The sequence below is a fragment of the Phoca vitulina genome, unplaced genomic scaffold (assembly GCF_004348235.1).
Source record: "Phoca vitulina isolate PV1807 unplaced genomic scaffold, GSC_HSeal_1.0 scaffold40, whole genome shotgun sequence".
Lineage (NCBI taxonomy): Eukaryota > Metazoa > Chordata > Mammalia > Carnivora > Phocidae > Phoca > Phoca vitulina.
Window position 1 is genome coordinate 22141468 of NW_022589743.1, and position 27965 is coordinate 22169432.

At 37.9% G+C, this 27965-nt stretch overlaps 1 protein-coding gene and 2 non-coding genes across 9 annotated transcripts in view; all 3 read right to left on the reverse strand.

Moving 5' to 3' along the window:
• SSH2 (slingshot protein phosphatase 2) overlaps positions 1 to 27965 on the reverse strand; it is a 245054-nt gene that overhangs the window by 26002 nt on the left and 191087 nt on the right. For all 7 annotated transcript variants that reach the window (XM_032428751.1, XM_032428747.1, XM_032428744.1 and 4 more), the window contains 7 exons: positions 24534 to 24655; positions 20289 to 20357; positions 19440 to 19505; positions 15409 to 15603; positions 11909 to 12002; positions 11644 to 11772; positions 1488 to 1534 (listed from right to left, as the gene is read on the reverse strand). In XM_032428751.1, the coding sequence (XP_032284642.1) occupies positions 1488 to 1534; positions 11644 to 11772; positions 11909 to 12002; positions 15409 to 15603; positions 19440 to 19505; positions 20289 to 20357; positions 24534 to 24655 (722 nt within the window). The remainder of the gene's footprint in view (positions 1 to 1487; positions 1535 to 11643; positions 11773 to 11908; positions 12003 to 15408; positions 15604 to 19439; positions 19506 to 20288; positions 20358 to 24533; positions 24656 to 27965) is intronic.
• Positions 27392 to 27461, reverse strand: LOC116647786. Its single transcript, XR_004302389.1, has one exon. It is a non-coding gene; the product is annotated as a small nucleolar RNA U2-30 (small nucleolar RNA).
• On the reverse strand, positions 27801 to 27877 carry LOC116647787. The gene has a single exon (XR_004302390.1). It is a non-coding gene; the product is annotated as a small nucleolar RNA U2-19 (small nucleolar RNA).

A 27965-nucleotide genomic window follows, 5' to 3' on the forward strand; every position in this document is an offset into this window, starting at 1 on the left:
CAAGTCACAGTCAATTTTTCTATCGTCCCTTCACATTTACTGAGCACCCTCTTGGTAATAAAACTTTGAGCTAGGTAGAGGTACGTTTTACACAAAACTAAGATACAGTCTATTTTCAAGAACTCTAGACTCAATCCTAATCAACTTAAAATTTCCAAGTTCTATTTATTTTCATATCTTAAATTAAGTAACCAGATTCAGGCCCCCCTTCTCCCCAACCCAAGAACTCTTTGTATAATTCTCTGGCTTAAGTCTTGTTCAAAGTTCATTTTAGCATTTATGACATACCTTTCTTTTGAAGGAAAAGTAGGGAGTATGCATCTAATCATGCTAAAGATAACCAGAAGAGGTTGGCTTACAGCTGAGAAAACAGGCAGCCAGCAACTAGCCATCACTGCTTCTGGGTTTCAGTAGGTCTTACCGCTGTCCACGATTAAGAGTTAGCATGGCCAACTTCAATGAAAAATTGAGGCATTAGCTAAGAAGTAAAAAGGGAAGAAGAATGGCAGCCTTTTGCTTGCTGAATGTTCATGGTGGTCTCAATAGCTACAATCAAACTCAATAACCATGCTGCTTAGGGGCACATTTCTTAATACAAAGTAGGTATTCTTGTTCAATTTCAGAAGCTTGTCCACTTTACATTTATAACCTACTTAGATTTCAAGCACCTTACTAAAAAAGGATAGGGACTGAGTCTTATTTTTCTTTGGATCTCTAGTATCTAGCACTGTACCTGGCTCATGGAAGATGGTCAATAAATGTTGAGTGGATAGCTGTGAACCCAACATATGTAGTTCTGTGTACTCTTATATAAAAATAGGAACCAAAGGCAAAACTATGGAGGCAGTAAAAAGATCAGTGGTTGCCAGGAGTGGGGGTGGGAATAAATGGGCAGAACAGAGGATTTTTAAGGCAGTGAAAATACTCTATGATACCATAATGATGGATGCATGATACCATACATTTGTCCAAAGCCACAGAATGTACAATACTGACAGTGAACTATAACGTAAATATGGACTTTGCATGATTATGATGTTATCAATGAAGGTTCATCAACTGTAACAAATGCACCACTCCGGTGGGGATGGTGATAATGGGGGGGGTGCTATGCATGTGTGGGGGCAGAGGTATATGGGAAATCTCTGTACCTTCTCCTCAATTTTACTGTGCATCTTAAATTGCTCTAAAAACAAACAAAAGGAACCAATAACTACATTTGTTTTAAACAGCAGGAAAGGCATGCACGTTTCTTTTGGAAAGCCTTTCCACTGAAACAGTAGCTCTTTCTTGGAAGCTGTGTGTGGGGGAGGATGAAACAGTGGGAGAATGGCCACTTAACTTTTTATTAGATTACACCTGATTAGAATCAACTGGAAGCAACTCTTAGGCTTAAAGTTACTCACTGACACCTATATGACAGGAAAAAGTAAAAAAGAACAGTGATTTCTGTCAGGGGGATAAAAGCAATTGCTCTGTGTGCTTACCCTCGGTTCTGTAAATCCTCTAAATTAGAGGCATTCCATTCTGAGCCCTGTTGGGGGGAAAAAAAGATTAGGGAGTATTAGCAAATGAACAAAATACAATGCTTGTAAAGGAGTCCCATGAAGGAAGAAGCAGAGCCAGTAACATCTACCACGGTTCCTTTCAATAGGTCAGGTACTTTATACGTGATCACATTTAGTTTTTACAAGTGATAGGATAAGAAAGTTATCTTCATTTTTACAGATCAGAAAACCAGCCCTCATAAAATTCAAATAATTTTTGCTCAAGATCACTTGTTGGAAAACTGTCTTTGATTATCCTCCAATCTAAGGTAAATGTCATCTGTCTTCCTTGTTTATAGTACTCTGATACTTGTATATTTATTTATGTGCTTATTTATTACCTCTCTCCTCCACTATAATATAAGCTTCTTGAGGATAGCAACCAGATCTCTTGTTCTCTAAGGACACCTGAACAGTGCCTGGCACTTGGCAGGTATTCAGTAATAAACATTTGTTCAATGAACAAAGTGGCATTATTATGAATTAAACCTAGATTTCATTCTAAAGCCCGTATTTTTCTAGTGCCTTATGTTATATCCAGAGAGAGTGAAATAGCAGCTTCTGTTAAACAAACAAGGGAAACATGATATACAACATTTAAAGAAGGAAGAGTTGTACAGATTATCTGAAAGATCTATCATTTGTTAATATTTTACCATATTTGCTTTCTCTCTCCCCTTCCCTTTCTTTCAGTATGTTATCATACTTTCTTCCCCTGAGCCATTTGAAAGTAATCTGAGCAATCATGACACTTCAATATTTGATCATGTATTGCTTATGAACAAGAACATTCTCCTATTTCCATTTTTACAACTAAGAAAGAAAACACTAACGCAATGATAGCCTAATACATTATCAATATTTGAAATTCAAAAACTGTCCTCTCAAAACTGTCCTTTATATTCATCCAATCAAGAATCATACTTTGTGGGGGGGCGCCTGGGTGGCTCAGTTGGTTAAGCGTCTGCCTTTGGCTCAGGTTGTGATCTTGGGGTCCTGGGATCTAGCTCTGCGTCTGGTTCGCTGCTCAGTGGGGAACCTGCTTCTCCCTCTCCCCCTGCTACTCCCCCAGCTTGTGCTCTCTCTCATATAAATAAAAATCTTAAAAAAAAAAAAATCATACTTTGTATTTAGTTTCCATGTCTCTTTCTCATTTAATCTGGTCTTGGACAGTCCATCCCAACTTTATTTCGGTTTTCATGATATTGACATTTTTGTTGACTACAGATCTGTAATCTTGGAGAACTCATCACAATCTGGATTTGTCTATTTGTCTCCTGATAACTAGATCCAGGTCAAAATTCTTGGCAAGAATAATATAAGGATAGTATTGTGTATTTCCTATTGCATCAAATCTTGAGGCACATAACGTCCATTTGTCTCATTGTCATGCTGAACTTGAATTCTTGGTAGGTACCTTTGTATCTGCCACATCCCACTATTGTTAAGGTTTCTTTACAATTAATTAGTAATCTTTAGGTATTAGTGATCTTTGAAGTCAGGTGAATATCCTGTTTCACAATAATCTTTTACCCTATGGTTTTAGCATCAACTGCTGACCTTGTCCAAATAAATTATTTTACTGGACGTTGACAAAATGGTGGTTTTCTAATTCTATCATTCCTTCTGCATGGGAGCTGGCATTCTTCTTTGTAAAAGAGAGCTTCACCTAGTCATTCCTTCCACACTCTGAATGCCACTATGAGTTCTTGAATTCTTTTTGTATTTAGAATGTTATATAATCCATTACCATTTTTTTTTTCCTGACACTCAAATTGTCCTGAATTTGATCAGTGGGAATCTCTTCAAGCAGGCAAGCTCTTTTTGATATGACCCCACTAGTTTTTGAATATTTCTTTGCTTTCTGGCATAAGAAGTTGTTCCAGATTCACTTTGTGAGTAGAATTAGCGATTTCCCCAAGGAACCCTGGTTTCTTTTAGCAAAGAATGATATTTTGCAATCAAAACCTGGACATTAATTAGATATGCTCATAAATATTGGGTGTTACTGCTTCTAAACTTTTCAGTGAACAGATCTAGGAAATACTTGAAAAAAAATATTGAATTTACAGGAGCACTGGGTGGGTGGCTCAATCAGTTGAGCCTCCAATTCTTGATCTCAGCTCAGGTCTTGACCTCAGGATCATGAGTTTGAGCCCCATACTGTTGACTCTCTTTTTTGTGCCAGGCATGAGGCTAGATATTTGTGCAATCTGATCTGTTTCTATAAGGAGAGAGTAATGAACCGTATCAGGTAGGTATTCATGGAAGGCCATTGGGATAGGCCATGGAAGGCCCCTGGATTAGACAATTAGAAGTGGTCATTAGTAACATTAGCAAGAGTGATGAGGGCAGAAATCACAGTGCTGTAGGTTGAGACATATGGGAAATGAGGAATCAGAGGAAGTATTAGATTATATTTCTATGACTCTTGGTAAGGGAAGGGAAGAAAGGAGTGTCTGGAAGAGAATTCAGGATGGAAAGAGGGTTTTTCCACTTTAATATGGGAGAAACTGGTGTTTTTTTTTTTTTTTTTTTGTCGGGGACTGGGGGTTGGAATGGGAACTCATAAACAATAGAAACTTATTTCTCATAGTTCTTTGGCTAAAAAAATTGAATTTACACTGGTACCTCCAATTCAAAGTTAACACAAGGTTCTTCCTTTCTTTCTTGTCCCTTTGTCATCATTTTTATCTCCCTATTCCACAGTGATAACCTTAGTTTCCAACAACTCATTAACTCTATTTACAAAATAACTTCAACATTACTACACCAATATCACAGCCAATTACAAACCTATTAAGTTCAAAATTTCTTTGCAGTTTTTTTTCTCTTCCCATGAAGAGGTTCAACCAGAATATTATGCTCAAAAGTTATTTAAATTAATTTCCTTCTTTTAAAAATATTTTTTAAAAAGATTTTATTTATTTATTTGGCAGAGAGAGCCACAGCGAGAGAGGGAACACAAGCAGGGGGAGAGGGAGAAGCAGACTTCCCGCTGACCAGGGAGCCTGAAGCAGGGCTCGATCCCAGGACCCTGGGATCATGACCTGAGCCGAAGGCAGATGCCCAACAACTGAGCCACCCAGGCTCCCCTAAAATAATTTTTAAAAAATATTTTATTTATTTACTTGAAAGAGGGCGAGAGCAAGAGAGCACAGAGGGAGAGGGAGAAGCAGACTCCCCACTGAGCAGGGAGCCCCACGGGGGACTCGATCCCAGGACCCAGAAATCATAACTTGAGCTGAACTCAAGACACTTGAGTTCACTTAACCTACTGAGCCACCCAGGCACCCCGAATTAATTTCCTTCTGTGAAGTTATCCATTTGCTATATATTTGGGTTCACTTGCTCCTGTTTGTATTCAACTTTAGGGTGTGCTTTTCCCATTTGATTCTGAATATGCAAAACTTTCATAAGATTGAAAGTCAAAAGTTTATTAAAAATTAAACTTGAAGTCTCACTCAGTTCACTTCAATCCCTAAGGGTAACCATTTTCATTAGTTTCTGGCTTATTCTACCTATGTTCTATTTTGAAAACAACAACAACAAGAAATATATCCTTATTACCATTTCTTACTTACATAAAAGTAGTATACTACATATACTTTTGTTCCTCACTTGCTTCACTTTACAATATATCCTCAGAACCACTCCATATCACAGTTCACAGAGGTCTTCCTTATTCCTTCTTACACCTATTAGCACTTCACTGGATAGTGATAGAATAGTTTATTCAACTAGTCTTCTATGAATGTTGTTTCATATTTGTGGAAGTGAGGTTGCTGGGTCAAGGGCCAATGCACAGTTTTGTTAGACATTGCTAAATTCCCCTCCACAGAGACTGAAACAATTCTGCATTCCCACCAACAATGTATGAGAGTGCCACTTTCCCCACAGCTTTGCCAACAAAACGTGTGGTTAAGCTTTTGAATTTTTGCCAGTTTGATAGGTGTGAAATGCATCTCAGTGTAATTTCAAATTGCATGTTTCTTAAGAGTAAAAGTGAGCAACTTTTCAATGTTTCAGGTCCATTTCCTTTCTTCTTTTTTTTTTTTTAAAGATTTTATTTATTTATTTGACAGAGAACACAAGTAGGCAGAGGGGCAGGCAGAGGGAGAGGGAGAAGCAGGCTCTCGCTGAGCAGGGAGCCCAACACGGAGCTCGATCCCAGGACCCTGGGATCATGACCTGAGCCGAAGGCAGCTGCTTAACCGACTGAGCCACCCAGGTGCCCCCTCAGGTCCATTTTCTATCTTTGGACTCTCTCTTCACTCTCTTTTGAAAAGGCAAACATTTAAAAGTAGGAATTTACCTATTTTAGAATTATGCATTAAATGCAATTTAGCATTAGAAGACTCAGGTTCAAGTCCCAACTTCCCACTCTACTGTGGGGGCACTGGGGAAACTGCTTAACCTCTCTGTCTTTGCTTTCCTTATCTGTAAAATGGAACACTCTTCCCACTCTAGTCCTATATACCTAAATGGGTACCTTCTCAAATCACAGATAGGAAGTTTTTACTGATCTCTTCTGCCATGTGAAAGTACAAAGAAGTCTATGACCCAGAAGATGGTCCTCACCTGACCGTGCAGGTACCCTGATCCCAGATTTTAGCCAAAGAACTATAAGAAATAAGTTTCTGTTGTTTATGAGTTCCCATTCCAACCCCCAGTCCCCGACAAAAAAAAAAAAACACAAAAAAAAACAAAACACCAGTTTCTCCCATATTAAAGTGGAAAAACCCTCTTTCCATCCTGAATTCTCTTCCAGACACTCCTTTCTTCCCTTCCCTTACCAAGAGTCATAGAAATATAATCTAATACTTCCTCTGATTCCTCATTTCCCATATGTCTCAACCTACAGCACTGTGATTTCTGCCCTCATCACTCTTGCTAATGTTACTAATGACCACTTCTAATTGTCTAATCCAGGGGCCTTCCATGGCCTATCCCAATGGCCTTCCATGAATACCTACCTGATACGGTTCATTACTCTCTCCTTATAGAAACAGATCAGATTGCACAAATATCTAGCCTCATGCCTGGCACAAAAAAGAGAGTCAACAAATGTTTATTAAATGAATGATCAAATAAGATAAGTAAATGAAGCACTCTGAAAACTGTGTTATGCAAGCACTATCATCACAATACAAGTGATAATGTTATTTAATTTGGCTGTTGAATGAGAGATACAGATCAAGAATGCTGTGAAGTTCCATTTAGGAAAAGGACAGTAACTGATGGACAACTGATCTTTTCTACAGACCTGGGCTCAGCTGACTTGCTTTCAAAATATATGGAAGGTTCTGAAGGCTCTGTGCTCAACCTTTGAAAACAAGCTGCCACACCAAAGAAAGAGGTAAGAACTATAAAGAACCTCAAGGAGACAGAAGCCAGGCAATAAGGGTTGAGAGACTAAATTGTAGCCAGGGAAATGTGACCACTTCACTTCTTAATTTAGAAGTCTAAATCCTCTGTGGAACTTTGTCCAGCTAGATGGAAATAACCCTTACATGATGGGAAAAGTCCATGGTTTTCATCTACCTGTCCAGAGAAAATTCAACCTGACAATCTGAAATGGCACATATCCAGAAACAAAATAAATTAAAAGCTTTGGCTACTGACTTAGTGAAGTCCGTATAACATGACTCGGGCTGTGCTTAGGGCTGCTTCAGGTTCAGCCTGAAAGGAAGAATGGAGTCAACGTGGTGTAATTACTTTTCTGCCCTCAATATAAATGCTATGCATATTAGCCCCCTGGGCCCTCCAAAGACTCAACCTTTTTTTCTTTCCCCCTCTCCATGCTTCTCAGGCTTACAACGACACAATTCCATGGGGTTTTTCACTATGTTCTATATAATTATGCAAAGCATATTCTAATCTTACTGAAGTGTAAAATGAAATCTTGGGACTATAACACATTTTTAAGTAAGTTCATTTCCATCTTTCACTCTGGTTCCCCTACACTGTGCCATAGCCCAGAAACCCATGTGACTAATTTCTTTCTTTCTTTTAGTTTTTTAAAGTAGGCTCCACGCCCAAAGTGGGGCTTGAACTCATGACCCTGAGATGAAGAGTCGCATGCTCTACTGACAAAGCCAGCAAGGCCACCCCCATATCTTCTTCATCATATCATACCTACAGCCTCAATACTGAGTCATATTATGGTGGCAACCAGGCACAAGAGCTCTATTAATTTTTCCTTCTGAGAAAAGTTCACGCTACACATCTTCAGTTGATGGACAAAATCATGAATAATTAAAATAGCCCATTTGATTTAAGTCTGATCTATTTACATATCCTCCATTCTCTGCACCTACAGAAGTAACTACCAATTTGAGGCTTAATTTTTCTTTGAAAAGGAAACATTATTCTTTAATGTCAAATATTAAAAAAGATAGTCATCAGCAATAAAAATCGACTAGTTTTTTATTAATGAACAAAATTATTGGTTGTGTCCAATATTCCTGTGTTTCCCTTGTTCAACTAAGAAAGCTGCCTGCTTTTCAGCAAAGGGTCTCTGTTCACATTTAGCTTTTTCTCAGCCAAACTGGACAACCTCCAGTAGAACTGTTGATATTGAGACTTGGTTGGGCAAAGGCTTCCAGCTCAGAGAAGTGGTACACTCTTAAGGGTGTGGAAGAACTTTTTCTGGAAATACCCTGGCTTCCAACCAATCAATCCTCTCTTCTTGCTGCAGATTTTCTTTAAACTATGCTTTAAACTTTTCTTCTCCATACCAGCTGGACACCTTTTTAAATAAACATCTCTGTGCAGTGCACTGCAGAGCTGAGCATTCTTCCAAAGGGAGGGGAAAAATCCTGCTGCCTCCCTTCACACAATCTGCTTGCACTCCAGGCATGGCAGCTATGCAGAAGATGAAATGACTTTGCAGAAAATTAACACCACCGCTTGCAGCTTGGATAAGACCTCTTTTTCCGTGTCAATTGCTAGGAAAGCCAGCAGAGTACAGACTCACTGGAGAAGAGATAGGGGTCTGGATACAGGATATGGTGGTGCAAACAAAGGGAGGAAGCCATTGATGAAGAAGTGTTCATACACTCATTTTGTTGGATAAGAATTAGATTTCAGAATTCTCCAGTTTGAAAATTTTTCCCAAATAAGAAAAATATTCACAATGGAAAGAACATGTCCATTCTCTAGAAAACAGAATTATATCTGAAGCTGAGTAGGATTTCCCTTTTTCAAAAATATATAGACACATATTAAAAAAGTAAAAAAGAGGGGTGCCTGGGTGGTTCAGTTGGTTAAGCGTCTGCCTTTGGCTCAGGTCATGATCCCAGGGTCCTGGGATTGAGCCCCACGTCAGACTCCCTGCTCAGCGGGGAGTCTGCTTCTCCCTCTGACCCGCCCCCTCTCATGCTCTGTCTCTCTCTCAAATAAATTTAAAAAAAAACAACTTTTTTTAAAAAAAGATTTTATTTATTTATTTGACAGAGACACAGCGAGAGAGGGAACACAAGCAGGGGGAGTGGGAGAGGGAGAAGCAGGCTTCCTGCGGAGCAGGGAGCCCGATGCGGGGCTCGATCCCAGGACCCTGGGATCATGACCTGAGCCGAAGGCAGACGCTTAACCACTGAGCCACCCAGGCGCCCCATAAATAAAATCTTTAAAAAAAAAAAAAAAAAAAGTAAAAAAGACTGGAATATTATATAACATAAGATATCAGTGCTTATCTCTTTTGCTGACGATTAAATGTTATTGTCTTTTGAAATTGTCTAAGCTTTCTACAATGAACATAAATTATTTTTGTAATAAATAAAAAACCCAAGACAGAAGAATATGTCAGTAATCGTGCTAAGTGAAATAAGTCAGAGAAAGAAAAATACCATATGATTTCACTTATACGTGAAATATAAAAAATCAACAAATAAAACCGGACTCTATATACAGAGAACACATTGGTGGCTGCCAGAGGAAAACTGGGGGGGGGGAATGGGTGGGTAAACAGATAAAGGGGATTAAGAGTTACAAACTTCCAGTCATAAAATTAATAAATTACAGAGATGGAAATGTACGGGATAGGGAATATAGTCAATAATATTGTAATAACGTTGCATGGTGACAGATGGTGACTACCCCTACTGTGGTGAGTACTGAGTAATGTATAAAATTGTTGAATCGTTATGCTGCACACCTGAAACTAATATAACGTTGTATGTTAATTATACTTCAATCAAAAAATAAATAGAAAGGAATGGACTTCGTGTAGCTCACTAAAAAAATTAAATTGTCTAAGCTTTCTGTAATGAACATGAATTATTTTTGTAGTAAGTAAAAAAGCAAGACAGAAGAATATGCCAATAATCATGAATTAATAGGATGAATATCCTGGTACAAATACTCAAATGCATTTGTAGTTGATTAGAGACTCTAATCTGGGGAGAAGTGGATTGTTTTTTCTGCTAAGAATACCACTAAAATATATCATTTCAGGAGGAAGGAAAGAGAAGGTAGTTCTTGAGGGGGGTGGCACCAGAGGTGGGTGGAAGTATGCCCCAAATTAAACAGGTTGAACACTCAGATATTAACTGTATTTCATATTCATCATGTCTACATCCTTTTTGGTATTAAAATACAAGCTAATGCAAAAGTGACTTCCGAGTTTACAGCTCTGGTCATTTTCTAACATGAGCTATTTTTGGCTACAGGCACTTGCCCTTCACAAAAATTAGTCATGTTACACAGAAGCAGTTGCGGGCAGGGTCCATTTGAATGAGTGACTCATAAGTTTTCTATAGATTACACAAAAATTCTTTCCAACAATACACCAGCAGGGAATACTTGAACACTTCTGGAGGTATACACAAAAGACGATGAAGCCAAGTGCTTTACAAATGGAAAGGTCAATGATAGTTTTGCAGTATGATCTACACCCAGAAATGGCAACACACATTGGTCAAGTTAAAGTAATGGAAAAAAAAGTTCCCTTTCCAGCTCACAGCTTTTCACGAGTAATTTCATAGCTACACGGCACGATGAATCACTCCAAGCACACATACTCTGGACTGTCAAGAAGCTAATTCAGGGCACAGCCTTCAATGGTATAAAATCTGACTGCTTGGTGATATAAGCTCTTGAATATTCAGGGGTGAGATGATCCAATTTAGTCAGTTCCTGGGCATTTATTCCTCTTGTCTCCTGTTTCTCAGCTTCTAATCATTTCACAAATGTCCTCACCAGAGAAAGGAAGTGAAATTCAAACCAATCAATTTATTTCCTTGTTAGCATTTTTGGTCAAAGTGTGTGGGAAGTGGAAACAAAACGAAGCTTTGACATTTCCCACTGATTCTAATTATCCTTTTTAACCTTATTCCCACTGCCATGTACAGATGGAAACTAAAACTCTTTAATATTTGGAAGGAAAATGGTTCTTAGGATTTTAGAAGCTTTCTAAAGATTAGAAAGGTGTCCTTGGGCTAATTTCAGGTCACTGAATGTTCAAAAACCATGAAGAACAATTTTAAGTCACTGTAATTTTAGCAAACACAAAAATATTTGGGGGACTCAAAATGTAGCTATAAAATTCCAAATGTTTAAAAGTCCAATAGTCTCTAAGTCCTAAGTAGTCCCCACCTGCTCTGCTCAGATATATCTGACCTTAGGCAAATCTGGCAAATCTGAAAGAGTGACCTCAAAGTATCATTCTATTTGTATACACTATAAAGCTATTATGGACTGGTCTGTTTTTGACTTTTGACTGTCATGAAGAATAGCTGAGATATTTAACAATCTCTGGGGGGAAAAAGGGCCTGATTTGTAGCATTTGCCCACTTCCTTGGTGTAAATTTTTGCACCAGTCAATTTCAATCTACCAGCTTGATGTCACTGAATGAGGAATTGGGAAGAGATGAGCAGAAGCACACCATTATCTAACATTTCCACCATATAATAGATGTAAATAACCTAAGAGCACAGATAACAGTAAAAAACTAGGAAGTGATGAGGTTTGAGTATTTACTACCTTTGTTTTTAAGTTACATTTTATTTAAATATACTAAAATTTAACAGTTGCTCCTCCAGAGCTGGTATGGACTAGATTCAGCACATCACTTAGAGTGGCTCTGAGACTTACCAAGAATACATGCTCAAATATCTGTGTAGGGCTATCCATTTGACCAAGGATCACTATCATTTCATTATCTATAAATTCCTTGAATTCTCGTAAGTTGCACACCATTTGCATTTCCAACTCAGTTCGTATCTGAAACAGAGAGGACATATTTTACTAGTCTCTGAAAAGTATCTCTGTGCTTTCAATCACTCACGATTTCTAACCCTATACCTACTGTTATCCCACACTCCTAGCCTTGGAACAGGGAGAACTCAAGGTCTCTTACCTCTTTGGATGTGATATTCTCCAAATCCTTCTGCATCATTATCTCCCTTAATTTGGTTTTAATTAATCTTTCTGTTCGCTCACGTTCAGTTGGTCTGAGAAGAGAGAAATGGTGATTTTTCTTAGGCAGGAATTTGACTAGGTTAATGAATGTGCCATTTGTTTATGTTTTCAAATTGGCAGACCTTCCTTCTATTACCCTCGAACATTTATATTCTATTACCCTCGAACATTTATATTCTGGGGGCATGGCAAAAAAAAAAAGTATTTAAAAAAGTTTCTTTTCACAATGCATAGAATGTAAATGTGTAGAAATTATTACTTGAAGAGGTTGTACATGTCTAAAAGTCCTTAAATATATCCACATACATCTATAGGAATAAAGACAATAAGCTATACTGTGTATAGCCATGTTTCATCAAGTACCCCTGACTACCACTTGCTGAGCTAGAATACCAAGCTGGGTAGAACAGTGGTGTGACCCACTACAGAACTAGGTCTTCTGTAGCTTAAAATGCCACCTAATGCTGACCATTCATTGCTATCATTCTAGAAAACAGGAAAGATGAAAGAGTGATTTCTGCCTTCTTCATTGAGGCAAATTCACTCCAAAGAGGGTTTTCAAGGATTAACTACCAAGAGTACTTTCATCCAAAATGTGTTTCTTTTCATAAAAGCTCTCACAACGTCTCTGTGAAATTGTTATCCCCATTTTACAGATAAAGGAAATAAACAGCTGAAAGGTTAAATGACATGCCAAAGATCACATACACTGGCAGGAGAACCAGCACTCTCAGCCCAGCCTAACACTCTACCTGAAGGATTATGTTGCTTCCTTAATCTTCTGACTCTTAAAATAAAATTACCCTTGGAACTTTAATAGGAAATTAAACTAGGAAGCTGACTCTCCAATTACTAGAAAGGTATTGGTTCAATGTTAACTGGATGCTTCTCTCTAAAAGCATTATTTCATATTATGCAGAATTTGCATGAGGCTGACAAAGAGCACTTTCTGTCTCATCTTTCCCTCTTACCTACTCAAAAAAGGTATCTGCTCTGTACCTCCTTATTTGGAGATGGAACTGGACTAAGCCATCAGGCATCCTGCCTGCCCTTGCTGCCTACAGCCTTATCACTGGCTGCAAAAATAGCTTCAGTAATCTCCAAAAATGGCTGCTCTGACCTCACAACCTTGGGGCTCCCCACCACTTGGGCTCGTAGTTTCTCATGAACCCTGCAGAATACAGATAATGCCTGTGCCTTTTCCCTATCCGCCAAGGCATCCCTGTCTTGACCAGGATTAAAATTCTTAATCATGCTCCTCACCATTTTTCCTAGACTAGCTAATGGTAGAAAGTTATACATTTCAGTCTTCCATTAAAATTATTGATAAAAACAAATTTTACCATCTATGTGCATGAGTTAGATTCCCTAGTTAGCAATCTTTCTCCTAATCCTTTATAATACTTCTTTGAGGCAGAGTGGTTTGGGAGCAGACACACCTGGGTTTTAATCCCAGCTCTGCTACTTCCCAGTGGTACAACCTTGAACAAATTCCTTCCCTTCTCTGAGCGGGTTTCCTTTTCTATAAAATGAGGATAATAATCATACTGCCTCATGAGGGTCTTATGAGGATTAAATGAGGTACCATGTATGAAGTGCTTGGCATAATACTTGACGTACACTGGAGGCACTATGCACATATATCCCTTCCTCCCCTTCCTTGTATTTCAAAATATAAACTTTATTTGCAGTAGAGCACCCAAATCCATTTTGGCACACATTTTCCCTGTATGCTCAGCATTCTTTTTTAGGCTTTTCTAGTCAGTTTAGGGAGGAGGAGGGAATGGAAAAAAATTACAACACAAATACACTTTCTTGCTTGATTTCACTAGAGAAAAATTCGGAAAATACATAAAAACACGAAGAAAAATAAAATCACTGAAAATCCCTGCATCAGAAATAATCATTATCAATTATTATGACCTACAGCTTTTCAGTCTCTCTTTCTGTGACAGACATTTGGTTAGTAAATATATCTTAAAATTGGGGTTATATGGTACATACTAAGAGCTAACGTTTAATGAGCTTCTACCATGTGCTTGGGGCTACACTTTACATTATTCTTTTTGCTTGGGGATAGAGACAGATTACGGCCAATTTCCTTTCCGATGTAATATCCAAATTTTCTCTAATAAAATCATGAGAAATGAAAAGAAGGGTTTTCTCTCTCTCATGTAAGTCTGGTTTAGAATGTCCATTTTTGAGCCAGATGAGACATCCATTCCCTTGATACCCACCAGCCAGCTATAAGGCATGAGATCAGTAACATTTTCCAAGATTCTGAAAGCCAGACTAATCCTTATCTTTTCAGTTACTGTGGGATCTTCAAAGGACTAGGGCTAATAAAAAGGAGGTCCTAGTGTCAGTAACACCCTATGCAAAAAGCTTCCACTGCTTTTTTTGCCTGCTCTGTTCACACAATTCTTGGAAATTTCACCTTTTCTAGTAAAAATAAGTTTACACTACTATCTAAACTAAGTATTTTCTTAAAACAAAACAAAACAAAAAACCATGAACTGTTTTGGTATCAATTTAGGAATCTGAAGGTGAAGGTTTGTATGGTCAGATAGTAAGTAGCTACTCTTCTTTTCCAGCTGTAGAATACCTTGGAACTGCAGAAAGATCAATTCAGAGCAAAATAAACATCCTGATTAATTTCCAAAATAGTCACATAAGTTTCAACACATAGACCTAAAAAGGAAATAAACATCAACTCCACCTCAGGCCCTTATCAACTCACAGTACACCAGGGAGATTTAATAAAATCTCACTGACAAAGACCCAACAGGGCAATGGTGGGGCTGAGTCAAACACTTGAATTATAAGTTATTTTTTAAAATATGTGGACAGAAATCAGTTTAAAATTAGCACAGCAACCTAGGCAGTCTTTTAAATTGACTGGAAGCATCTTGTTTTCTTAAGTATTGGAAACATCCCTTTAAAAGCTTCTCTATATGTCGGCGCGCTTGGCTGGCTCACTCAGTACAGCATGTGACCCTTGATCTAGGGGTTGTAAGTTCGAGCCCCACATTGGGTGTAGAGATTACTTAAAAACAGAATCTTAAAACAAAACAACAAAAAGCTTCTCTGTGTCATTAATTTGCTTACCAAATGCTTCTTTCAGATAATGCAAAGGCAGACTTCAGCCTAACTCCTTTTAAACTCAAATGTCAAATTAGTGGAATCTGAATGGGATTTTATGGTATTGCAGTTCTTTACTATGGAGATTCCATTGTGCCCAGGAGTGAAACTCCTTAGGCCTTTGCAGACAACAGAAAGAATAGGGTTCTTTGTGTGGCAGTTGTGTAGTGTAGACATTGACTAATATCACTGGATGAGATTAATTCTCCAAGAGGAGAGATTAGGGAGGAACATGTTGCTCACACCTCCTAGGATACAACAGAGAACACTTCCGTGATCCTGAGTAAGCTGACTTACATGTCTGTGAAGAGAGCTGGAGAGTCAGGCCGGTGGGACTGCACATCCTGCATAGCATTCCATTCATTGACTGACGACTGATCTGAGTTGATGTGGCTCTCGTAATAACTCACCCAGGTGAGAAACAGGCTGCCTGGGTAGTAGTTATGCATTCTGGCCACTTCACAAGCCTTGTGTAAACTCTGTAGTGCAGACCTGAAAGATACGCTGGGAAATGAGCCCTGTAGAACTGTGGGGACACCAAAAAGCCAATAATCCATGTGCATCCAAAACTCTTTCAGTTTTTAAATCCTATAGAATTTGGCCTCTGGAGAATCTATCTATTCCCTGGAATTTAAGATTCTCTGATTCCGATTATACTATATTATCTATTCATAGCAATCAGCTAGACACTTCTTGCCGATGCATTATTAAGGTTGGGGGTAGAGAGGGGCGGGAGAATTGACAACCCACCAGTGAAAAATAGGTCTGGGTACCTATGGAGCTCATGATCCTGTAGTTGGAACCATACTGAAGGTATGCTGTATCACTACAGAACTAAAGATCTCAACTATTTACTATATAAGTATTTGTCTCCCTTGGCACAGAATCATCTTACCGCATACACTTCCTATGATTCTTAGAGGGCCCACAAAGATCACATAGATAGATAGATGTCCCTAGGCCTTGAGGACATGTCCTTTCATGCCCAGGAAGTACTAATCTAATGACATTTATCATTCTTACTGCTTTAGTCTCCCAGTCTCTTTAAACCATTTATTCATACACTTGAGCCACTTTCTAAGAATAGCTCTGGTTATACTAATTAAATCTCTGACCATGAACTCAGGAACCCAAGAAGGGTAAACAAAACTGAAAGTACTTTTTTTTTTTTTTTTTACTTTTATTTTATTTGAGAAGAATCTTTTTAGTTATATACTTGGGAAAAGCTAAAACCAGAAATGCTAGGAAATTAGTTACGTAAGAGCAAGGATCTTTCTACATTTTGTTTGCTGATATATCTCAAGTGCCTATAAGAATGCCCAGTTCATTACCGTTCATAGTTGGAGCACAGTTAGTATTCGTTAAATGAAATGTCTTATTAGCTAAAAGCTAATGTCTCCTGCGGGAAGAGGGCATTATGCGAGAATTCTACAGGCAATCCATTTACATCTTTCTTTTAAGAATACTGTTTAATTTTTTTCCCCCATAACAAAAGTGATCCATGCTAACTTTAGAAAATTTAGGGACCTTAAGTAAAAGGCAGAAATATCCTGTAGTCTGACCACTGGGAAATAACCACTGTTATTAAAGTTTTAGTATAGATCTTTCCAGTCTTTTTGTCTATGCATAGATCTATAATAACGATATGACCACATTCTACACACATTTTATTTTTATTTTATTTTTTAAAAAGATTTATTTATGGGGCGCCTGAGTGGCTCAGCCGTTAAGCGTCTGCCTTCATCTCAGGTCATGATCTCAGGGTCCTGGGATCGAGCCCCGCATGGGGGGGGGGGTCCCTGCTCAGCAGGGAGCCTGCTTCTCCCTTTCCCACTCCCCATGCTTGTGTTCCCTCTCTCGCATTGTCTCTCTCTGTCAAATAAATTAAAAAAAAAAAAAAAGATTTATTTATTTTAGAGAGAGAGAGAGCAGGGGGAGTGGCAGAGGGAGAAAGAGAATCTCAAGCAGACTCCCCACTGAGTGCAGAGCCCGACTCAGGACTTGATCTCACAATCCTGAGGATCATGACCTGAGCCGAAATCAAGAGTCCGACACCCAAACGACTAAGCTACCCAGGTGTGCCTCTACATACAATTTAAACTTGATTTTAGTTTACACCTTCTTGTCAGCATCTACATCAATATTCTTCAACTAGATTATTTTAATGGTTGTATTATATTTAATAACATGGACGCACCATAATTTAACTAATTCCTATTTTTCAGACATTTAAATTGTTTTCCAGTTTTTTGTTATTATTACAACACTGACAAACATTCTTATGGTTAAAATTTTTGCACATACCCACAATTATTACCTTAGGATAAATTCTTAGAAGTGGAATTACTGGGTCAAAAGGGCATGCAGAATGGTAAAGCATATTGGCAAATCATTCTCAAGAAAGGTTGTTCCAGTTTATTTTCCCACCAATAGTAAATGATAATGTCTGTTCTTTGAATCCTTGTTAACCCCGTATAATGTAAATTAAAAAATAAGATAATTACCAATTTGATAAGGGAAAAACATTTCAGTCCATTTTTATCAGGGAAACATTTTTCCTTAAAAAACAAAGTTGCAGAATCTTTTAAAATGCTTTCTATTACTCAAAGTAAGCCAAATTCTCAGGGAAGTTTATCAAATTCTCAGAGAATTCTCTGTGAATTTCAGTTTCACTACATAGATTTAAAGGCAAGGGCCAGCTAAGTGCAACGTACAGGATATTCAATGCATGTTGTCTTCATCCAGGAAACTCGTGCTTCAAAAGCATATGCCACATGTGTCTGGGGCAAGTACCCTAAAATACACTCAAGGCTTAGCCACCTCAGATACTTCAGCTGCATACAGGAGCGGGAGGCTACAGTAACTACCTTCCTGTGAAGGAAACACCTGGTTTAAATGCCGTTTTGATCCATAGATCATTCTTCTTTTTTCCTGTGACTTTCAGTTCACTACTCCCCAGATGGTACACCAGAAAGTTTATTCTGCAATAAGCTAACAGAAGTAAGACCAGTCAGTTTGCTTAGAACATCAAAGACTGAACTAGGTTATTACTTGAATCTTCCTTCATTGTCTTAAGAATTCAGACTGCTTTGTACTCCTTCTTAAAACACTGTCATTTATGGGACTTACGCTGTTTGGTTTTACTTGGTACCTAGGAATAGATAGGTCAGTTGCCTTTAAAGGAGCCTTAGTCAAAGAAGGTAAAAGTTTTCCATGAGAAATTTTTCTGTGAAATGTGCCCTAAATCTAAAAATCTGGTTTAAACACATGGCCTGTAACTCTGTCCCACCTCAATTACTGCATGAAACGATAAGACTCTTTAAGTTCAGTTGACGCTGTTTTATGACTGCACCCACCTCAAGCCTATCAATCCTGTTATTCAAGGGCAAATGAGCTCCCTGGAGTCTTTTTTCAGGCTCCTTTATTTCCTGCTTGGCTTTTGTTCTGTCCATTCTGCTCCTCATGAGGACTTCTACTACAGAACAGGCAACTGAATGAGAAACTGAAATTCAAATCCCTAGCTTAGGGATAGACTCTGACACTTACAGTCACACCATTCCCTGGTTACATTAGATCATTTTTCTAGATAATCTAGAATAAGAGAGTAAGAGTCTATTCTGCCTAAATGGAAAAGATGCTCTCAGGCCAGGTATGCAACCTCTCCAAAACTTCAACTTTCTCATCAATAATAAGGAACTAATATTATTATTTTGGGGGAGTTGGTGGTGATGATTAGATATAATCCACGTAAAGCACAATGTCTGACATATAGTTTAGTAGCCCCAAATTGTTAGTACACCAGCTGATGATTATTAACATCTATAATGTTTAGGCTTTACTTGCATTATGCAGTCTTGCGAACAGTCATTAGCCATTTTAATGGAAACTTATCTATCAATAATATCCCTGATTACCCTAAGAAACTGAACACCAATGCACTGTAGTAGTGTGATGTTCTAGATTTGGCTCTGGACTGCTGCTAACTTAGTCGATATATCCCTATAAGACTGTTCCAACCGGCAATCTGATTCATTAAGTATCTTCCAGAGTCTAAGAACACCTCTGAATTTCACTTGTTCACCAATGCTTAAGGCCTTCCACTATGATAATATGAAAACTGAACTCCTAGGTCATCTTTAACTATGAGGGCCACACAAACAGATCACAGAAAATCTTAAACACACAAACAGATCATACAGCATCTTCATACAGAACTATACTATTTCAAATACTACTGCTCACAAAATATTGCCCCAATAATATATTTAAAAACTTTCATAGAAAAAAAAAAAAAAAACCTTTCATAGAGACATTAAAAGTCCTCTTACCACATTGCCTGTACAGATACAGGTTTGAATATGTGCACTCTGTTATCCGTTGATACACTGAACCCACTAAGGAAAAAAAAATGAGATAAAAATCCACAAATGAGAGTAGGTCACTTCAATTGTGAGTTTTCAAGGTTATTTCTCAGCTAGCAACTGCTGGCTCATTTGGAAGAAATCATCAGGCACTTCATGTAGAAATCAGAGTATAGGACTGGACTGAAAAGCTTCAACAAATTGTCTGATTTTATCTACCAAGCAAAATGAATGGACTCCCACACTGGAGTTAGGGAATTACATAGTTTCCCAGCTGTAGCTACAGACAAACTGGTCTGCTATGTATTTCTATTTGGAAGTCTTGTGGGTTCTTAGCAAACCTGACCCTGGTTTTACAAACTGGAGCAAACATCTTGGTCTCTTGGGGACACAGTCTAAAAACACCAGGAGGTGGGGGTGGAGGGTCCCTGGAAGGAACTGGCACAGGAAAGGGGTTATACTGTAGGCTGACAGCTGGCAGAGGCAGCAAGAGGTTATTTGAAACAGAACATATCATCCTCTGGGAGAGCATTGCAACAGTCCCCACATGCTCCGATTAAAGAGTGAGCCAACAAACTAGTTTTTCTTTGTTTGGATTCTTACCATAGTCGGCCTAGAAGAACAGAAGTGAGAGGCCCTGGCAAGTTGTATTTTTACTCCACTTTACAAAACAGGAGTTTAAAAGGACTCACTGAGTTGCTGACATGACAGTTCACTTGGGCACACTGGGCCTCCCATTCAGCTTCATGAATGGGCACTAAGATGGAACCCCACCCCTTGGCTTTCTGTAGGAGAATAAAAAGGGAAAGCTCTTACCCATCACCATCCAAATGAATTAGGGTATCACTCCAGAGGGGCAGGACTAAGCCCATGGTACAAGTGCTACTGCAAGACAAGAAACAGTCCATAGGTTAATTCCTGTTATTCTAGGAAGCAATTCTTTATTAACTCTCAACACAACGGATAAAGCCCCTAAACTCTAAATTCTGGAGTGTAAGAATAGAGGAATTTCTATCATATAACTATCAATGTAATGTATGTGCTCTGGAGCTGTACCAAACAGGTGGTTAGTCAGGTCCTTATGTATTTAATAAAGAAAACTTACTGACTGAGCTCCTTGTATTGCTACCTCAAAAATGGCCACTGTCTAAAAAATCCAGGTGATTGCTGCTGACCTGTGATTGGCAGGTTTCACCCCAAGGTCACAGCATCCAACTCAACTCCAAAAATCATTTCTAATGCCAAGAACTATTGCTGGTTGCTGAAGACCTCTGAATATATAATTTGCTCAAATTTAACTCTGAGTTTTATGTAGATTTATTGAACACTAATTGGGAAATTGTATCTCTATCACACCACCCCTCTGGATAACTGCAATCTATCCCAGACCTCTGCCACTTTCTCTTCTTAAGGCCGCTGTAAACCATTTTCCCCTCCATCCAGTCTCCCAACGGCTCTGACACCCTCTCCCTGCCAATGTATACAGAAGAGCAGCATCGTGCAGAAGGAACCTCAGACATGTGAACATGCAGAGTATGCACAGCAAACAGCAGAACAGCAAAGTATGGCTGAGAGCACAGGCTCTGGAACCTGGGCTCTGGCACTAACTATATAATTCTAGGCAAATCATTTAATTGCTTTGTGTTCGTTTCCTCATCTATAAAACTGAATAAAAATACCTTCTTGATTGGGCTGTTTGTGAAGGTTAAATTAGATAACACACTAAGAAATGTATATAACATCACCAAACATAATAACGACCACTTATTGGGGAGTTATACTTTGTCAAAATATCTGGATTTGATCCTCTTCAGTATTTCAATTCCTTTTGACAAGTTATTTACCCTTTCTCAGCCTTAATTTCTTCACCTTAACATGCAGTTAACAAAACCTACTTTCATAGGGTTATCATAAATATTTTAAAGTGAAACAATACATATGAATGTATTGTCACTTAAAACAAATGTTGAATATGAATTTTTAGTGAGTGCTCTAATACAACTGAAAGTGACTGGGGGTGTGAGGAGGGGGAGGGACATCATGAAAATGCACTGAAAACAACATGAGGAATACCAAGCTTTTGCTATCAGAGTCACTGCAGGGCTAACGAAGACCGTTCCCCAGGTGGGCTGTGTCTAGTGCTTTGCACTGTACTTGCTGGCCTGTGTTACTCAACACCGAGCACTGTGTGCTCTACTAGTGATTCCAGAATTCAGGAGAATCAAATCAAGATTCCAACAGCTTATCCACATTGGAAGGCTGGGCCTGAATTCCAGATGCAGAGCTATATGCAAGAATCCAAGAGGGAGGAAGAGAGCTCCACCACTATTTTTGTTGAGTAGATGAGGTGAGAACAAGGAAAACTTGTTTCAAAGATGGCTTCCCAAGATGGAGTGGGGTTATTTTCAGAGTAGTTCCTTTATTTCTTTTTTCTTTTCTTTTCTTTCTTTCTCTCTCTCTCTCTCTTTCTTTCTTTTTAAAATGAATGCTTAGCCAGGTTCCTAGCAACAAGTATAGTTTGGGTATAAATATGAAGGGTTTATAGCCTGGTGACAAATCTTGAAATTAAGTAACTACAGAAGATGATACGGAAGATCCAAAAGAGTGTGATCTGTGAGCTTGTGATGAGATACCAGTTAAACTTTGGACAAGTGACAGTGATATACAGGAACCAAATATCACATGTTCAGCTTATACTCAGGTCAGGCTGCTTCTTTACATTAAGTAGCTTTTTCACACAATAGGAAAGAGAGGCCTGAATTAGGCACACCTAGTATTTTTATCTAATTTACCTTGAGTTTCATGAGATTTTTCTCCTTTCAAGTATAGGCGCTTATTTTAGTAGATACTCATCCCATTCAACAAATATTTATTGAGTGCCTATATGTACTAGACATTTCCAGGTGTTGGGGGTACAAAGAAAAATTATAAAACATCATAAAACTTTATTATTTTATAATTTGAAATATATTCAATGCAATTTGGATACCAAGGTTACATTGTATATTTAAAAATTTATTACTTAAGATATAACACAATACTAAAAATTTTATTATTAAAATATAACACAATGCTTAAAAATACTATAAAAAGGTTAAATGAGTTGGCGTATCATATCTTGAGAACTACTTGGGAAGATATGTCTCTCATAAACAATCTGGGTTCTACTTTGGCTTAGTATTGTTTTGAAACATTAACTTTTTATATTCTCAGATACAAAATGATACAAATTCCTTCAAAAGCAATTGAGGTAGAAATGATACTAGATTACGTGAGTGCCAGTATTCTGAAGTGGGCAGCACTTTTCTTACTGTCCAAGGAGCTCATTCACAGAAGATGGATGGGAATTCATAATACCAAGTTTACAAAAAAGAATGAAAACTAGTTTCTATAGCTTTTCACATCACCTTTTTGTCTTCCATTAAATAAAATTTTCATTTGTTAGATAGGATTCAGGCAGGACCATTACTGAAGATAGACACAGTTCACTGAGGATAAGATTACACATCTGATTTCTCACACACTGGGTCAGGAGAATCTGAAGTTGTTGCCTTGTATCTCTAGGGGAAGGCTCAAGTGAAGTTTCCAAGCAGTCCCAGTTCCTGTTTTATGGGGCTTCCAAGGGAGGAGTCAGGAAGAACCAAAGGAAATAAGATATAGAGTAGCACTGTTGAACTTTCTGCAATGATGGAAATGTTCTATATATGTACTGTCCAATATGGTAGCCACAAGTCACATATAGCTAGAGTACTTGAAATGCGGCTAGCTGTGACTGAGGAACTGAAATTTAAATTTTGATTAATTTTAACTTATTTAAATAGTCACCATGTGGTAGTGGCTACTGTATGGGACAGCACAGATCTAGAGAGATAAAAATCTAAATTGGAGGTCTTAAAATACTAATGAATGTAGGCAAGGTAGGTGCTCTTAAAGGATAAATGCTTACTGAAAGGTCTGTTGCTTTGCTAACACCAGAGGTTAAATCCATGCAGGAGAAAACCTAAATGTGGTTTACAAGCCCGTGCAATTTCAGCGCATACAATTAAAGGCTGTAAGAATTATATAAGGTAACAACTCTGGCCTTGTGATCCTTGGGAAACCACAAATAATTTTCAGGTTGACTGTACAAGCTTAGGTAAACACTTGTTTGGGAAACCTTCTAATGACAATGTGATTCTTTTCCTCCCAACATCAGGACAATTAGAATCACTCCTAGTCTCTTCTTCTGTGGCTAAATGTGTGGCCTGGGTCACACTGCTAGCTACTTCACAGTTCCATTCTAGTCTCAAACCAGGAAGTCAATGCTTTGAGACATCTGGCAGGATTTCCTGAGGCTTATTATCTAGAGTGCAAAGATCTGCTTAGCCACATTCCACAGTCTTCCAAAGGTTTCTCCAGAAGAAGTGGGAAAATAAAAAAAGAAAGCAATAAACTTTAGGGACACAAAAGAGCCAGGTTCTGAGTGCGGTATGATACCTTTAATTATAGGATGCAAAGTGCTGCTAAAGCCAAAGGTGTATGATTATAAAAGGTTCTGTTCTGAGTTAACAAAAAATCAATTCCCTCCCACCCTGCCCTTTTAACTCAGAAGAAGGAAAAAGGAAGGAAAACATTTGGTAAAAGCAAGGTGTAAGGCCATGAATAAATATAAGAGAGTAGAGTTAAAGTGGGCTCTCTCTGAACCCAAGATCTACTGGTGCACTATCACAAAGGATACTGTGCCCTAGAATCAGCAAAGTGAATCATTACTGCTTAAAATAAAGTTAACTACAAAGATAACACAGCTTTTTATTCTTGGAGATATAAGTTTAAGTCATTTGTATTTAAATCATTTAAATCATTTATATTCATTACCATTTAAGGATGAGAGGAAGGTAAGGAACAGTGATAAATTAGGAACACAACCAAAGACATTCACTAATCATTTTCATCTCTCAAGACTGTATGGCTAAGATACTTTAAGAGTAGAATAGTGTCAGATGTTTTTGTAGTAACTCAAAAGGCAACTGGAATAGTTATTTAAAAAGGAGTTTTCTCATCCTTCCTTTTCTGGTACCATACCTGTCATTAGAAGAGAAATCCATTCCTAGGACGATGCTTTCTTCAGTGTCTTGTCTACCATTAGTTGAAACCACTACCATATAGCGTGTTCTATTCTGGTAAGTACTTTCTAGTCTTACAGCCTGGAAGTTAACAGACAACAGATATATTAGGAAATTTAGAAGGTCAGTTTTAGATCATTCAACCTCTTTTTACATCAGCATCTTAAAGCATGCTCAGGAAGACTTAAATTCAAATTCCAGCTCATGTATTAACTATGAAACCGTCAGTAAGTTACTAAATTAATTGGAGGGAGATATAATAATACCTATCCCACTGGATTATAAGAATCATATGGAATAGTGCATGTTTATAAAGCACAGTGCTTGTCATATAGTACAAGCTCAACAAATACTGGCTACTAGCATAATTTATAATAATAACAACTACCAGGGCATGTTCTAAAGATTGAAAGAGGGAAATGTGAGATATATGAACGTGAGCATTAGACTCACAGATGCAAGTCCCACAAATAATTATGATCAAAGCAAGCCATTAATATATGAGGAGTATACTCTGTTGAAATCTTACAGATTATACACTGCAAGATTTTCTTCTTCAGTTTCAGTGATAAAGAAATTGCTTTTTTCAGAGACTTATATTATTTTTTTGTCAAAAACTTTTTATTTATTGCTTGTTTGTAATATTTTAAAAGGGCCTTCCAAAAATTTGAATATGGGCAGGGTGTTAACTGATATTAAGGATTTACTGTTAGTGTTATAATGGCATTGTAGTTATGCCTTTTTCTTAAGTATCTGGAGTAAAATGACATGATATCCAAGTTTTACTTCAAAATATTCCAACAATGGGAAGCAACCAAGATGTCCTTCAGTAGGTGAATGGATAAACTAAATACATCCAGACAATGGAATATTATTCAACACTAAAAAGAAATGAGCTATAAGGCCATGAAAACACATGAAGGAATATTAAATGCATATTACTTTGTGAAAGAAGCCAATCTAAAGAGGCTACATATTATATGATTCCAACCATATGACATTCTGGAAAAGGGAAAACTATGAAGTCAGTAAAAAGATCAGTAGTTGCCAGGGTGCAGGGGAGCACAGAAGTTTTTAGAGCAGTGAAACTACTCTGTATGATACCAAAGTGATAGGTACATGTCATTTTATGTTTGTCAAAACCCACAGAATGTACAATACCAAGACTGAACCCTAATGTAAACTATGGACTTTGAGTAATAATGATGTGTCAATGTAGGGCCATCAGTTGTAACAAATGTACAACTGGTGGTCTCTCACTCTCTCTCAAAAAAAATAAATAAAATCTTTAAAAGAAAGGAAGGAAGGAGGAAGGAAGGAAGGAAGGAAGGAAGGAAGGAAGAAGGAAGGAATAAAAAATTCTGCAATGCTGAGAATGGACCTGAGGTTTCAAATTTCCTTTTAGGCTTCAAGATTCAAGGTTAAGAAATTAAAATTTTAAGAGCCATAGCATAAAGAAAAACCTAATACCCACCTGGGTTAGAGGTTTATCTCATAGTCCTGTGCTAGGAAGAAGATTGATAAAAATCTAATCATCTAATTTTTTTTAAAAAAGATTTTATTTATTTATTTGACAGAGAGAGAGTTAGCGAGAGCAGGAACACAAGCAGGGGGAGTGGGAGAGGGAGAAGCAGGCTTCCCGCTGAGCAGGGAGACCGATGCGGGGCTCAATCCCAGGACCCCGGGATCATGACCCAAGCCGAAGGCAGATGCTTAACGACTGAGCCACCCAGGCGCTCCTCTAATAATCTAATTCATGAAGTTAATCAGAGAAATGTAATTTAAAATGGCAGTTTGTACATAATACCCTAATATTAGAATTGGCAGCAATTTCAGTGTTTCCTCAGTCTCCAAAATTTACATGGAATAGATGACTGAAATAAGGCAATAATTCAGGTGCATTTGATTAACTCCAGTTCTCACTGAAAAGGATACCACTGAAGTTTATTCTAATTATCCAGCCAAAACAATATTTTGAATTTTAAAACTTCGCAACAATAGCAACTGAGAAAATTATTCCAAGAAAGTCCATTTATTGCCTAAATTTGGATCCTATTACAAGTGTCAGGTGAACTCGACTCAGCAATCTGAGGACTTAGATAGGTCTGAGAAGTCACCTGCCTCTGCTTTATTTCTGATAAGAACCCATCCTGTTTGCAAAGCTCATCTACCAATGAGTGATATTAAAACTTCTCTCAGTAACTAATTTAAATGTTTATAATCTGATTACAAGCAGTTCACAAATACCACCTGATAAAATAACTTCTGTCCTTAGCATCATCCAACATCAAGAAATACTATTTCTTAAGCTTACACTGCACCTTTGCCTTTAATTTCTTTTCACCAAGAGTCTTACATCATGCCACTGCATGCAGTGTTTATCCTCAAGGAAGCCACATTACAACGTCCCAATGTCTAGACAGGCAGCTCACCCAATCCATCAGAGAGAAAGGTTTCAAAGTATGTAAATATTAAATGCTAGCCAAAAGAACAAAGCAAAGTCATTATCTAAAATTAAAACAGACTTCAGATATGACACTAATAAACTAAAGAACACTGTTTTCAAAAGAAATAGAGCTTGAGGGAGTCTCAGGATTTTATTTTTTTAGTTTATCTCTATGAAATTCTTAAGTTAAAAAAAATCTATGTATTATATTCGGTGTAGCCATTAAAAACAGATTTATTTGTTGACATGGAAAGATATCCAAAATAAAGTGTGAAGAAAGCAGGTTGTAAGTCAGCATTTATGCTTTTATCTCATTTTTGTAAAAAAAAAAAAAAAAAAAGTGCTGACGTATACTCTTCCCCATTCAATTCTGAGCTCAAATCAACTGTAGAAAGCTTCATAGTTATAAAGATCGGTAGTAAAACCTTTTCATCATTGCTCAAAACAGATTAGCCTTTCGTATATACACATTTCCGCCAATTTCATTCGTCCACGAGCAAGTCCTCAGTTATCCACTTTTTAAACACACACAAACACCCCTCCTCACCCCCAGACATGTCTTGTTGTTTTAATGATTTTATTTATTTATTTATTTGAGAGAAAGAGAGAATACAGGTGGGGGGAGAAGGAGAGGGAGAAGGACAAGCAGACTCCACGCTGAGTGTGGAGCCTGATGTGGGGCTCAATCCTATAACCTGGAGATCACGACCTGAGCTGCTTAACACTGAGCCACCCAGGCTCCCCAAGTCTTATTGTTTTAAATTACTTCATACTTTTACTTCTCAGAACTACAGAGATCAATCAGGGAGACTAGTAGGTCTTCTGATACTCAGATTTGGCTATTTTTATTATTGATCCACTTCAGTAAGAGCAGAGGTCAGAGAATCTGACATACTCTCACACACACACACACACACACACACACACACACACACACACACACAC